Below are 15,020 nucleotides of genomic sequence, written 5' to 3'. Positions count from 1 at the left end.
AGTGGGCAAGAGTTTGTTTAAATATTTATTTCCTATTAATTTTTTTTTTTTACTATTTGTCAGATTTGCTTGTCAATTTTATCATTTTCTGTGCTTTTTAGGGATATGTTGTCCTTTGTTATAGGATATTGTACTTATGTTCCTATTCATTATGGCTAGAAATGTGTGTCAACTATTTTATTTTCAGGATTATGAGAGGAAGAAACTGTTAGCAATGAAAGGTAATATATTGCTTAGCACCCATCTAATAAAAGATACCATTTGAGAATGGATCCTGCTACCCTGAGCCTTTATTCAAAACTGGAGATTTATCTTCCCATTTTTAAATTCCTTTCCCACTTACGCTAGTAGAATCATTATAGTGACAGTCTTTGGCCATGGGCCAGAGGCAGCTTCCAGAAGCCTGCAATCATGGGCTTAAAGCCAGCCACTAGGTGTCGCTGCTACACAATGACTGACTCGCCCTTCTGCCACAGCTCCAGCCCTGCCTGACCCATACAAACATGACCTGCAACAGGAAACTGCATACAGCACTGCCACCAAGCCAGTCCTCTGGAACATTTCTAAAACTACAAACAACCTAATTCCCTCTGCAAGTATGATATTATGCCTGCATAGTTTAGTGAGTAGCAGCCCAATTCTTGAAAGAGGTTTATGACATTTATGAAATGTCGCTTTTAGTTTTAATCTTTTAGTTCTACATTGTTTTATGTTTTACTTGGCTGTTTTACTGTTTATAATGTATTTGTTGTAGTAAACCGTTGCAATGGAACCCGAGTGACGGTATATAAGATCCAATAAATAAATAAGTTGTTTTTCAGCATGTCTGAAAAGCATTTGTACAGTGGTTCATCCATTGGTCCGGAGTCATAACTTTCCTTAAAGTTGACCGATAGCTCTGTGTGTTACCTCGGCCGCGCGGGTCTCGGCGAGACAGCGTGTGGGAGGGACTGTCCGGGCTCCGGGGAACGGCGGGGCCGACTTGGCAGCAGCGCGATCGGGCAGGGATCGGGGCGTTTCTCTCCGGCACACCAGCCAGCACCTCCGCGCGACTAGGGGAACCAATTCTCGCGCGATTCGAGTCCTGGCCACGCCCCCCTGACGTCAGACGCCGGCAGAAGCAACTCTGCACGGGAAACTTGCCTATTTAAAGGGAGCAGTTTCCCTGATTCACTGCTTCGGCCACGATTGTTCTTTGAGCTCTCGTCTGGGGATTGTGCCTTTGGTTCCTGCCTGTTGACTGTTGCCTGACTCGAATTGTGTATTGGATTTCGCTGCCTGCTGCCTGCCTTTGGATTATCTGCTTCTGGTTCCTGATTGTCTGCTGCCTGCCCTGACTCGGACTGTGTATTGGATTTCGCGGCCTGCTGCCTGCCTTTGGATTATCTGCTTCTGGTTCCTGATTGTCTGCTGCCTGCCCTGACTCGGACTGTGTATTGGATTTCGCTGCCTGCCTTTGGATTATCTGCTTCTGGTTCCTGATTGTCTGCTGCCTGCCCTGACCCGGACTGTGTACTACGTTTCTCACCTCCAGGTAAGCGGTCTTACCGGCAGTTCCACTACTATCTGCAAGGCTAGCGTAACACTGTGCTATTGAAAATTACCAAATTTTGAACAGTAGCCAAGGCTTTTATCAACTAAAAAGTTAAAAAACAAACAACCCCCCCCCCCACACACACACACAATCCTTGCATAGTCATTTTGTCTACCTTGTTTAAAAATTAAATTATTTCTAGGTGGATATTAACAATAAGCACTCAGGGCTTAGGAAGAAAATATTTTTTCAAACAGCAGGAGAGCAGGTGAGAGATATACTAGATATAAAGACAGGGGGATTAAATTTAAATGTTGGGCAAAAGTATTAAGTACGTTTTTCTTGCCCAGTGATTTAGTTTCCTTTAACTGAGAAGGGAAAACAATTCCACCAAAAAAAAAAAAAAAGGCAAAGTCTGCTACTAAAATGTAATGACCGTTTAAAACATAACATTCTTGGTGCTTACACACTTTTTACCCATATCTTAATTCTGGTGCTGGGTGCGTTACTATAACCCCCCTCATACAGTAGGCAAGTCAGGGTTCTAGAACATCCACAGTGAATATTCACGAGATATAATTACATAGAAAGAAAGCACAGGTTTTAGAACTGGTGCCCTATTACAGTTTTAACATTCTTACTGTACAAAGGCGTTTAGACTATAAAGCACATTCTCCAATGACACACTCGTGTGGCCTGCTTCCTACCAGTGGCAGATTTACTATCCTTTGAATCAGGATATGGTTACAAAATAAATTGGTGAATAGGATTGTTAAGAATTCTATAGATGTAACACAAGCATAGGATTGCCACCTTCCCCAGGTCACTCTGGCCAGGCTGATCCATTTCTGGCTTTGCCCCATTGGCTTTACAGACCTGTAGTTCCTGGTGGACCTGCGAAAGGTGGCAACCCTAAACTTATATTCCTTATTTAATTTAAAACTACATAAAAAAAAAAATACTAAGTTTTGAATTTGACAATAAGTCTGTTTAGCTTGGGGTGTGCACTGGGTGGATAATGACCTTGATGATCCAAGACGCCCTCTGCTTTGGCATTTCAGTTTGCCGAGTCATGTTACAGCACATGCCTGAGCGGTCAGTGTGCTTAAAATACATGTTGATTAGTCCCAGCTCAGCTTGTACAGAGTTAACTCATGTTACAGTACAATAATTATTAGGGAGGTGGAAAGTAACACCAGTAAACATTTCACTACAGAATGTTGTTTCAGTTTCACAGGTTAAATAGCAAAGGACAACATTTGCCTCTTTGCTAGCAAAGGGCCATATTTTCAAATCTACTTCCCCCATTTTTTTCATTTAAAAGGCTTTAAAATGGATTCTTTATTTTGACTGGAAGACTAACCAAATGTAATATTAAGACAACTACAAATGTGAATTTACAGAATTGCATTTTCTAGGGTGATCGCACGGCCATCTTAAATCAGGCTCGTGATCATAAACCCCATTTATGTTATGTAGCTAATCAGTTTGTAGCAACCATTTAAAAATATAGTTTTACATTTAGCTATGTAAAGAGAGCCCATAACAACTGAATTACAGACCCCAACCAACACCTGGTGTGACCTTGCATTTTCCAAGTCTATGTCTGCAGGGACAAAGAAATGAATAGTGTGAATTGCAGGCACTATGACCCCCATCTGAAAAATAGTACTCAGGTATGGTATAGGAATGTTTCACTTTAACTGACTCGTCCTTTGAATTCTCGCCACATCAGCTTCTTAGTACCTAAATAGCAAATGGTTGCCAGACCACTGAGTGGCAAGATACGGTTTGTTAAATTATTTAAGGAACATTCCATAAACATTAACACCACAAAGACTAAGAAACTAAAAAAATTAAGGATTAAGTGTAAAAATATTATAGGGCTTGATAGACCCTTGTTTGACCCAATATGGCAAATCTTATTTTATTTATTTTATTTATTTAAGTTTTTTATATACCAACATTCAAGACGGTGGTCCCATCATGCTGGTTCACAAGAAACAGGGGTGAAACTTTACCATTTAACAAAAGTGCAGAAAAGCAGTTACATAAAACAAGGGAAAACAATAACTTGGAATGAGAAGGGAAATGAAGATTAGATAGTAAAATATAAGTATAAATAACATTTTGAAAGGTGGCTGTTAACGCTAATACTAGCGGAGCTTGTTGTGTGAAGGGAGATTAGATGGGGTTGGAGTTAGGAAAGGCCTGCGTGAACAGCCACGTTTTGAGTCTTATCTTGAATGTTGAAATGTTGGGTTCCATTCTAAGATCCGGGGGAATGGAGTTCCATAATGTTGGACCGGCTGTGGAGAATGCCCGATCTCTAAGCGTGATGTGTCTGGTAGTCTTGGCTGGAGGTACTTGAAGTGATCCTTTATAAGCATCTCTTGTCGGTCTTGTGGAATGGTGTAATCGGAGGGGAATATGGAGATCGATTGGGGCTAATTGATGGATGTTTTTGAAAATGGTGAGAATGGCCTTGTAGATTATTCTGAAGTGGATGGGCAGCCAATGGAGGTCCATCAAGATAGGTGTTATGTGTTCTCTTCTCCTGGTGTTGGTGAGTATACGGGCGGAGGCATTTTGTACCATTTGTAATGGTTTGGTGTGTGATGAAGGGAGACCAAGCATGATGGTGTTGCAATAGTCCAGCTTTGCGAAAATGATTGATTGTAGGATCGTTCTGAAGTCATGTGTGTGGAAGAGAGGTCGTATTCTTTTCAGCACTTGGAGCTTGTAAAAGCAGTCTCTGGTGGTTTTGTTGATGTTAGCTTTCAGATTTAGGTGATTGTCAATTTGAACTCCTAGATCTCTCACTTGTGTAGTGCTTGGTACGGTAGGATGAGTGTATGTGATGGAGCTGTTTTCTGGAGTGATGAGTAGAAGTTCCGTTTTTGATGAATTTAGTATCAGGTTGAGACTTGTAAGAAGTTGTTTGATGTTTTGGAGGCAGGATTCCCAGTGCAACATTGTTTTTGCGAGCGATTCTTCGATGGGGATCAGGATCTGAATATCGTCAGCGTAGAGAAAATGTTTGAGATTGAGGTCAGTGAGAAGTTTACATAAGGGTAACAGATAAATGTTAAACAAGGTAGGAGACAGGGATGAGCCCTGAGGGACTCCTATGGCTGCGGGGTGTAGAGAGGATTCTTTATTATGAATCTTGACCTTATAACCTCTGTTGCTGAGGAAGGTTCTGAACCATGATAGGGCAGTGCCTGAAATACCTATGGCTGATAATTGGTTGATGAGAAGGGAGTGATTGACCGTATCAAATGCAGACGAGAGGTCGAGTAGTATCAGAAGGAAGGCTTGTCCTTTGTCTAATCCTAGGATGATGTGGTCAGTCATAGAGATGAGGAGGGCTTCCGTGCTTAAGGTTTTACGGAATCCGTATTGTGATGGAAATAGAAGGTTGTTGTCTTCAATGTGGTTTGAGAGTTGTGAGTTTACCAGTTTTTCCATTATCTTGGCTATGAATGGGAGGTTAGCTATCGGTCTGAAATTGTTAGGATCGTTTGGGTCGAGATTTGGTTTTTTGAGAAGGGGTTTGAGTGAGGCAAGTTTGAGGTTGTCCGGGTAGAGTCCTTGTGTGAGGGAGCAATTTATGATGTCTGCCAGGGATTTGGAGATAGATTCTGGAATTGCTAGTAGTAGTTTGGTTGGGATGTGATCCGAGGGATGAGAGGATGGTTTCATTTTCCTAAGAATTCCTTGGATCTCAGCGGATGAAATTGTGTCAAGTTCTTCTAACCGAGTGTAGTTGCTTGAGGGTTGAGGAGTAGTTAATGGAACAGTGGGGTTCGTGGGGAGCTGCGATAGGAGAGTATTGATTTTGTTGTTGAAGAAAAGAGCTAGTTCTTCTGCTTTTGATTGAGCTTGGTCATGTGTAATCTCAGGTTGGTTTACTTGTGTGAGGTTGGCTACATAGCTGAAGAGGGCTTTGGCATCGAAAATAAGGTCGTGTATCTTCGAGGCGTAGTAGTCCCTCTTGGATCTTAGGGTGCTTGATTTGTATTGATGCAGAGATGATTTGTAGATTGAAAGGGTGATGGTTCCTGGGTTTTTGCGCCATTTAGCCTCATTTTGTCTTAGTTGGAGTTTGAGCTTTCTTAATTCTGCTGAGAACCATGGCTGTCTTTTGGAGGAATTCTGGTGTGGTTTTTTTGTAATAAGCGGGCATAGCTTGTTGGCTATAGTTTCGGTGATTGTGTTCCATGATTGAAGTGCTGCGTTCGGATCAGTAAGGTCCAGTTGGTGGAGTAGTGGAGATAGGTGATTATTAAGGTCTTCAGGGGAGCAAGTTTTCCTGTATTTGAAGGAGGGCAAAGGAATGCAAGCCGGGTTGGTATCTTTAATAGAGAATGAAGTAGTTATGAGATAGTGATCTGACCACGGGACCTTTGTGCAATTAGGTGTAGAAACTGACTTGATTGCAGCGTTAACGAAGATCAGGTCTAACGTGTGGCCGGCTTTGTGGGTGGGTTTATTAACTATTTGAGTGAAGCCTAGCGCTGTGAGAGCAGTGAGGAGAGTTTCACAGTTAGGTGATGGAGTAGGGTTATCAACGTGCATGTTGAAATCCCCTAGAATGATGGCTGGCGAGTCAAAGTTGATGAGGGAAGAGGTTAATTCAACCAGTGGTGAGGCATCTGATTCCAAGAGTCCTGGGGGGGCATATACGAGAAGGATTTGTAGCTTGTCTGAGATGAAGAAGCCGAATTCAAGTTTTGAGTTGGGATTGGATTGCTGTAGCGAGAATCTGAGGTCCTTTTTAGTTGCTAAAAGAATGCCTCCTCCCTTTTTTTTATGACGAGGTAGCGAGAAGAAGTCATACGCCTCTGTAGGTAGTTGATTAATTATTGCTGTGTCTGCTGGTTTTAACCATGTTTCCGTAATTGCACATATCTCCGGTTTTACATCGATGAGGTAGTCATTCAATATTACAGACTTTTTTGTAAGGGATTGAGCATTGAAGAGGCTTAAAGAGAAAAGGGTGAGGCCTAGAAGTTGTGTGGAAGGAGAGACTAAAATTGAAGAGAGGGATTTGAGGTTGTGTTGTTGGGCATGTCGGACAGAAATTCTTTTAGGTGGAGTATTATGTTGGAGAATTGGAATTGTGAAAAATGGGGCCATTTGTGGGGACTGTGTTGTATGAATGTTTATGGCTTGCTGGAGGGGCTGGACGAATGCTGGAAAGGTTGGATGAGTGCTGGACGCTTGCTGGACGAATGCTGGAGCGGCTGGATGAGTGCTGGACGCTTGCTGGACGAATGCTGGAAAGGTTGGATGAGTGCTGGACGCTTGCTGGACGAATGCTGGAAAGGTTGGATGAGTGCTGGACGCTTGCTGGACGAATGCTGGAGCGGCTGGATGAGTGCTGGACGCTTGCTGGACGAATGCTGGAAAGGTTGGATGAGTGCTGGACGCTTGCTGGACGAATGCTGGAGCGGCTGGATGAGTGCTGGACGCTTGCTGGACGAATGCTGGAAAGGTTGGATGAGTGCTGGACGCTTGCTGGACGAATGCTGGAGCGGCTGGATGAGTGCTGGACGCTTGCTGGACGAATGCTGGAAAGGTTGGATGAGTGCTGGACGCTTGCTGGACGAATGCTGGAGCGGCTGGATGAGTGCTGGACGCTTGCTGGACGAATGCTGGAAAGGCTGGATGAGTGCTGGACGCTTGCTGGACGAATGCTGGAAAGGCTGGATGAGTGCTGGACGCTTGCTGGACGAATGCTGGAGCGGCTGGATGAGTGCTGGACGCTTGCTGGACGAATGCTGGAAAGGCTGGATGAGTGCTGGACGCTTGCTGGAGAGGTGGACTTTTATTCCCTATGGCAGAAACGGTAAATCTGTGTCTTTGCTGGCTGTTGCCTTTGTTGAAGATTTAGGTTGTTCTGCGAGTAAGGCACAGGGCCTCCTCGGGGCTCTACGAAGGGGCGAGACAAAGGGGCAGGCCCCTTTGTCGTGCTCCTTCGGCGCGCGACGCTCGGCGCGCGGCGCCTGGCTGGGTCCAGATTTAAAGCCCCTCAAGGGCTGGCTCCTATTGGAGGAGCTGGAGCGGTGGGCGGGGCTCCCGTTTTTCGGCGCGGTTTTTTGTAAAGATTTTTCTCTTGCAGGTCAAAGAAGAAAAAAAGCTGTGCTTACGGATTTTGCCGCGCTAGTCGTCGCCGAGCTCTCCCCGGGTGGGGAGCGAGAAGCCCAGGCCTTCCCCCGGCGGGGCTCGGCGCCGATAGCGCAGGCCTTCCACCGATCGCGGCTCAAGAGTGAAGGGAAATGGCGCCGGCTGGGTCCAGATTTAAAGCCCCTCAAGGGCTGGCTCCTATTGGAGGAGCTGGAGCGGTGGGCGGGGCTCCCGTTTTTCGGCGCGGTTTTTTGTAAAGATTTTTTCTCTTGCAGGTCAAAGAAGAAAAAAGCTGTGCTTACGGATTTTGCCGCGCTAGTCGTCGCCGAGCTCTCCCCGGGTGGGGAGCGAGAAGCCCAGGCCTTCCCCCGGCGGGGCTCGGCGCCGATAGCGCAGGCCTTCCACCGATCGCGGCTCAAGAGTGAAGGGAAATGGCGCCGGCTGGGTCCAGATTGTACATTTTTACATTAAAAATACATATAGCATCATTTATTCTAGTAATAGATACATTTGGTCAGGCCCTGAAGTAACTTGAAGAATAAAAGGTAAAAAAATTTAAAAAAATTTTTTTTTTTTTTTTTAAAGAGCGTGAGGAGAAGGGAAGGGAGGTTAGGGTAGAGGGTAGGAAAGTTCCCTCCCAGTCTGATCCTAAATTGGAGCAGACTGGAAGGGAACTGGGGAAGGCCCCGATGCGTTGCTGCGCAAATGATGACCAAATGGAACCCCCTTGTGTGCGCCACCATCGATCTTGTAAAATGCACGCACCGGCCCGCGCATGTTATAAAATTGTGCGTCCATGTGTGCGCGCTGGATAGCGTGCATGCATTTTTTAAAAATCTACCCATAATGATTAGATCCCAAGCTAGTAATCCTTAATGATTAATAGCAGTTTATGGACTTCTGCTCTATTTTCATGTATTTCATTTGTCAAATTTATTAATTGCTTAACACAAATAAGGCCGAAGCAATGTACAAAAATTAAAAACATTCATAATACTAAATAAAAACTAAACAAAAACACATAAAACTCGAATTGCCATAAAATAATCTCGTATGCTACTACATTATGAAAGTCAAAGCTGCAGTTCTTAATAAAATGCCTGTTTCAACAAAAAGCTCTAGGAACTTATCCAAACCTTTTTTTAAACCCTGCTACACTAACTGCTGTAACCACATCCTCTGGTAATGAATTCCAGAAATTATTGTGTGAAAAATACATTTTCTATGATTTGTCTTAAATGAGCTACTTGCTAACTTCATGAAGTGCCCCCTAATTCCTTGTTTATTGGAAAGAGTAACCGATTCACATTTACCCGTTCAAGTCCTTTCATGGTTCTGTAGACCTCTATTGTATCCCCCCCCCAGTCATCTATCCAAGCTGAACAGCCCTAGCCTCTTTAGCCTTTCCCGATAGGGGAGCTGCTCTATCCCCTTTATCATTTTGGTATCCCTTCTCTGTACTTTCTCCAGTGCTACTATATCTTTTTTTGAGATGCGGCAACCAGAACTGCAGTCTCACCATGGGGTGGATAGGCATTATGACATCCACCATTTTATTCGCCATTCCCTTCCTAATAATTCCTAACATTGTTTGCTTTTTTGACCGCTATAGCACACTGAGCCGACAATTTCAATTTATTATCCACTTTGACGCCTAGATCTCTTTCCTGGGTGTAGAACCTAACAAAAGGCCATCACCTCCTATCCCATGAGTTTTTAGTTTTCTTAGAAGCCTTTTATGAGGGACTTTGTCGAACGCCTTCTTAAAATCCAAATACACCACATCTATCGGTTCACCTTTGTCCACGTTTATTCACCCCTTCATAAAAATGTAGATGAGTTAATACAGATTTATCAAAAACAGATTTTTAGAAGATCCAGCCAATATTTATGGGACATAATGGCATTCAAGTCACAAATGTAGAACTGATCTAGTTTTTTTAAATTACATGCCAACCAAGTTCTGACAGTATTGCACATGGATGAGCTCAAACTGCAAAAAGTCTGGATGAGCAGGAATGTAGGATGAAACCTACAGATCAAAAAAATAAAAAATAAAAAAATCTCTACACTACCCAGACATTAAAGACAATAAATAGTTACAGCACAATCATAATACAGGTTAAAGCACTTTTATTACAAAAGTTTATACAGTGAAAATGCCAGATATAGCAATGCAATTACATCTGACTATATGTAGGTTTAGCCTGTGCTGAAGTGAAACTATGTGTTATATCATAAAATGCCTAATTCTACTATTTATTGCTCAACAATGATGGCACAAAACACACAAACTATTACCATGCTTGTCTATATAATATAACAAACAGCCAAAGAACTTGCATAATAAACAGAAAAGGTGTCAATTTTGAATTGGAACTGGTTTGACCACTCAATCACTTATAAAAATATTGGAATCATATAGATTTAAGCATTATAAAGGCGTAATATATTATTTAAAACATTTAAATAGTGCATACTGACCTTTTGCATGTGGTATATAAAACACAAACATTCATGTATAACAATATACACATTAGGTTCAGGTTTGGATACACCCTTGTGTCTGCAAACTGACTAAAAAAAAGTAACTGAAATGTACATTGCACAGTGGGCCAAATGAAAAGTGAAAAATGGTCTCAGGCTTAGTTTCCAAGCTCACAATTCTTTCAGATACAGAAAAAAAAAAAAAAAAAAAGTCCTCTTGTATAAAAAAAACCAAATACACATCTACTTTTAGTGCCTTTGTTTGAATGCACAAATTACATGCTTACCATCACAGGAAAATGTTACATTACATATAGATGGAATTTAAAGTTCTAGAAATACTTTCAACCTATATTGCACGCTATTAACATTGTAGTTCAAAAATCGATGTACAAATGAAGTTTTTTGGTCTTTCATTAGCAGTCTGAATGACACTCATGTTTACATTAGCTCATAAGTGAAATGTATAGTGTGAGCAACTGCATGCAAAACATGACCACAACCAAACTGATACACTAAGTCCAAAAAAGCACCAAGTTAAAAATTAACACTTCGATTTTGCTGATCAAACAAAAAATAGTTTTATTTCCATAGAAAGAGCACACGCAAGTTAAAATGGTCATTCAATGTGGTGAAAGTAATAACCAAAACTAAAGTTTTGGGTTAAATTCTGTAGCCAAATCATGCAAAGCTGAGAAACCACCTGGCTGCGTAACAAAAGAAAAACTGGTTATTTTTGTGGCCTCCCTATTCTGGTCTGCAACCCCTCTGACACAGCAGACACGTACCTTTGATAAGACTGCTGCTGTTCACGCCAGCAAGCACACTACTTCAGCAATATTAGCCCTTAATTAAAACATTCACTTCCGCTGCAACTGACCTCAGTGAGCTCCCACCTCCTAAAGCTATAGCAGTCTAAGCATCAGATTCTCAGTGACCTGAAAAAAAAGAAAGTTTTTTTTTTTTTTTTAGGTTCCCCAATTAATCGATAAGCTGTGTTATAGAAAGAAAAACCAGAACTGCCTTGAATGCAACTGTAATTACTAGGGGAGGTGCAATATCCAATTCAGACAACATATTCCATTTTTGTGTACCCAGTGGCTGACAGACAATAACTGGTAAAATGAACAATTTTATAAATCCTCCAGGCAGCATGTGAAAACTACTCAGATTTCAGAGTAGTAAAATTATATTAATCAAGGTCACTTTTTTTTTTTTTTTTTTAAGCTTGTCCACCACTATAATCCAGGAGATGTGACCGCTGAATAGAAAATCCATGAATTTCAGAATTATCTACTGAGGCAAATGGATTTTAGATTACTAGAAATTAACCAGTAAACTGTCTCATGGTGGTCTTCTGAAAGGGATTTCTGTTCAGTTTTGGCGTTTGACACAGTGTGTGTATAATTTGTTTGAAGAGGCTGCCTCATTTTTTCATAATAAAAAAGTATTCAGAGTACTTCCATGTAGAACAGACAGACATCTTAATTTCTTCACTAATGCAAACAGTTGAGAATAACCAACAAAAAAAAAAAAAAGTTCAGAAATTCCAAAATGTTCTGAAAACTTTAAAGGATAAAATACAAGTCTCTTCAAAACGAGATGCAGCTGTAATATAAAACATTGAGGAAAAACATGAGTTTGCTAAAGTTGGATAAAGGAGTCTGCTAATTTTGGAACATTCGGATTTGCCCTGCAGACCAGGCCTACTTGCCTTTTCATATTCTGTAGTGGCACCATACTAAAATGCTCAGACTTAACTCACTCAGCAGCGCAAGACCAAAACAAGTAAGCACCAGATAAGTACTACGGTGGTTTCAGTGACTGGTCTGGGTGAATATTTATCAGAGAAGAATTCATATAGATTTTGAAGAATCTTGTTTGCTGATGAGGACTTCCAAAAGCCTAAGTTTTGCTTTGATTTTCTTATACTCCCTGTACTCTTCCAACATTGGCATGCGATCTTCCTTCTGTACGTTCCTGCAATTAAAAAAAAAAAATGACCTTTAACATTTGAAATGGGGGGTGGGGAAGCACCAGTTTGCAATAACTAGATGGAAGGAGTAATTTGAAAAAAGTTAACACTTCCTGCAGCAATTTAAAAAATATTTCACAGTTGCATCATAAAGTTCTAAGTTCAATAAATTAATGTTTATGTTATTTCATACAAAATGCAGTTCTTTTAATTTCAAACACAGCCTATACGAGAAAACTGTTTCATACTTAATAGTTGGCAAAGATATGCTTCACACACTGGAAAATCCTCTCGAACAAGGAACCTGCAACATTGCTCTCTGCTTTGATGGCAGGGGGTGGAAAGAGGAATTGAATTCAGACGACAACCAACACGAGCCTTGGACTTTTATGGTCAGAGGTACTGATGCACCAACATAAGGGAAAAAGCACAGGACTGCTTCTACGGCCAAGTCCAAAAGCAAAGCATGTCAAGCAGCACTGTCTGAAGTTTCAAGAAAGCCAGTCACCCAGTAAAAGAGAAATATAGAAGTAACCTGACCAGCAGGGCAGATACTACAATAAGAAGCTTGCTGGGCTGACTGGATGGACCATTTTGGTCCTTTTCTACTGTCATTACTATGTTACTATGAAACAAAAACCCAGTGTGAATTTATAATTTCCTTCCTCAGAAGGAGAAATTTAGTCTTACCTATTAACTTCCTTTACTCGAATCCTGCTAGTCCAGTTCAGACATGTGGTTTTATACGACCCTGCCAGCAGATGGAGACAGAAAACGTTTCCAATGACCTCCTCACTGCCATTAGCACTACAGCAGCACAGAAATCCTGGGGGTATCCCATGAAATATTAACCACTAAAATATTAGAAACTCCACATAAATGCTCTCTCAACATTTCAATAGGATCATAAGAAATAATAAAAATACAGGATCAGACACAGGACAAGCTCCTCCACACACACACTTCAAGGAGGAAAGGATTATACTTTGTTAACCTGAAGCTCCTGAATAACAAAACAGCAGCCAACTGACTTCCCAGGTGGGTCCTGGTCTAGACTAGCAGGATTCAAATAAACTAACAGATAAGACTACATTTCTTCTTCCTTATCAACCTGCTAGACCAGTCCAGATGTATGGGATGTATCCATGCCCCCTTCAATGAGGGTGGGAAGAAGAAATTTTGCCCCAAAGGCTACATCTGCCATAGCTTGAAAATCCAGTTTATAATGCTTAGTGAAAGAATGTAAAGACGACCAAGTGACCACCTTACAATTATCTCCCGAGTAACTGCTGTGGCTTCTGCCCACAAAGAAACCTGAGCCCTCGTAATAAGCCCAAAGGGCCTCCAGAATATTTATTTATTTATTTTTAGATTTTTATATACCGGTGTTCCTATATGAAATAAAGATATGGCAACCTTTCAGCATGTAGGCTCAAGAGAGTGCCTCCTTGATCCATCAGGACAGATATACTTTCAAAGCTGCCTCTTTTCTTGCAGGGACTGCTGAAAGGTCAATCTGATTTTCTAAAGGAAGTAGTTGTCCTAAGATACATGAAAACACCAAGAAACCTATTTTGCCCATGACAATGCTACTTCATAAAGGCTAGAAGAGATAAAAAGTTAAAAAAAAATAGTATTTACAATCAACCACCATTACAGAAGTAATCCGAACATTACACAAGATCAAGAAGATATGTTTTTGCTCATCAGTAGTTCCCACCATCAGCTACCAAGCCTTGACACCTTGCCAAATCCCCACCTCTTTACCATAACCCGGCTTCACTTGTAGAGCAGCCATGCACTAAGGAGAGTTAAGCTACCGCTTGTACATATGTCCAGTATTTATCCCAAAGTTTCATACTTATCAGCCTTCTCCTGCAGAGCATAAGTAAAGTCTTTCTATTGATTGACAGTTTTATCCATGCAAAATAAGAGAAGCTTTCCAAAACAGAGCAATTGTGTGCCTTGCTGCACGTATACAATGCTGAACTGTCCTTTATAAGGATATCAAGGAACCCATCTTTCCATAACCCCAACAAAGCATTGGTGTAAGAGATATGTTGTATTTGAAAATAGCTAGGAGTTTGACCACTTCTGCCCAGAACTGGTGAATCCCGTGGGCATGGGAGATATCCCATGTTTTACCACTGAGGGCACCAAATATGAATCATAACAGCTAAGAAATATGCAGACCAGTGTATTGACAGGTCAAGACTGTCTAAGTGGAAAAAGAGGAGACCTTGCCCAGATGAGAACTTTATACTGAAGGATACTTTATTAAGATCTGCCTGTTTGTATGCTCCCGTGTAAATAAAAACCAAGGCAGAGAGACAATAAATAGCTAAGCTCATAAGCAGAATTCATGGACTGGCCAAGGGAGTCCAGAAGTCAGAAGGACCCCCACCCTTGGAAGAAGGGGGGGCAGTCTGAGACGAAGAAAAACAGATTGGCATACAGATATGGCAGTCCCCGTCCCCGTCCCCCCCCCCCACCTGAAGAAATGGCAAAGGGAGAAAAAGACCTGCAACGTGGCAGGACCTACACCCCCCCTGAAGAAATGGGGAGGGGGAAGAGACCTGCAATGCGGCAAAGACGCTCCACCCACCATTTGATTATGCATGAGCTTATGCATGTTTATCAGCTGGAAAGTATAAGACGGGGGCAGATGGAGAGAGGGAAGCAAAACCAGAAAAGCGACCCTGAAACTAGAGAAGAGACCCCAGAAATAAAAGGAACCAGAAGAGCAAAAGGTGAGTCCGAAGCAGCCCATCTCCCCCTGCTATCAAGGAAGGAGAAGACTAGGTGTGGCCAGGAGACCAGGGCAGGGCCCAGAAAGAGGAGACGCTCTGTTCAGGTTCGGAGAGTGACACCTGAGTGACTGTGAGGGGAGAA

General features: G+C 42.0%; 1 protein-coding gene across 5 annotated transcripts in view; it reads right to left on the bottom strand.

Annotated features, from left to right (window-relative positions):
• Positions 1 to 11,323: 11,323 nt before the first annotated feature.
• FAM13B (family with sequence similarity 13 member B) overlaps positions 11,324 to 15,020 on the bottom strand; it is a 119,891-nt gene continuing 116,194 nt past the window's right edge. For all 5 annotated transcript variants that reach the window (XM_029584018.1, XM_029584019.1, XM_029584020.1 and 2 more), the window contains one exon: positions 11,324 to 12,133. In XM_029584018.1, coding sequence (XP_029439878.1) covers positions 12,010 to 12,133 — 124 coding nt within the window. In that variant the 3' untranslated portion in view covers positions 11,324 to 12,009. The remainder of the gene's footprint in view (positions 12,134 to 15,020) is intronic.

The sequence above is a fragment of the Rhinatrema bivittatum genome, chromosome 18, assembly GCF_901001135.1.
Source record: "Rhinatrema bivittatum chromosome 18, aRhiBiv1.1, whole genome shotgun sequence".
NCBI classification, from domain to species: domain Eukaryota; kingdom Metazoa; phylum Chordata; class Amphibia; order Gymnophiona; family Rhinatrematidae; genus Rhinatrema; species Rhinatrema bivittatum.
The sequence above is the reverse complement of the archived record's forward strand: the minus strand, read 5'-3'. Positions and strand labels throughout refer to the sequence as shown.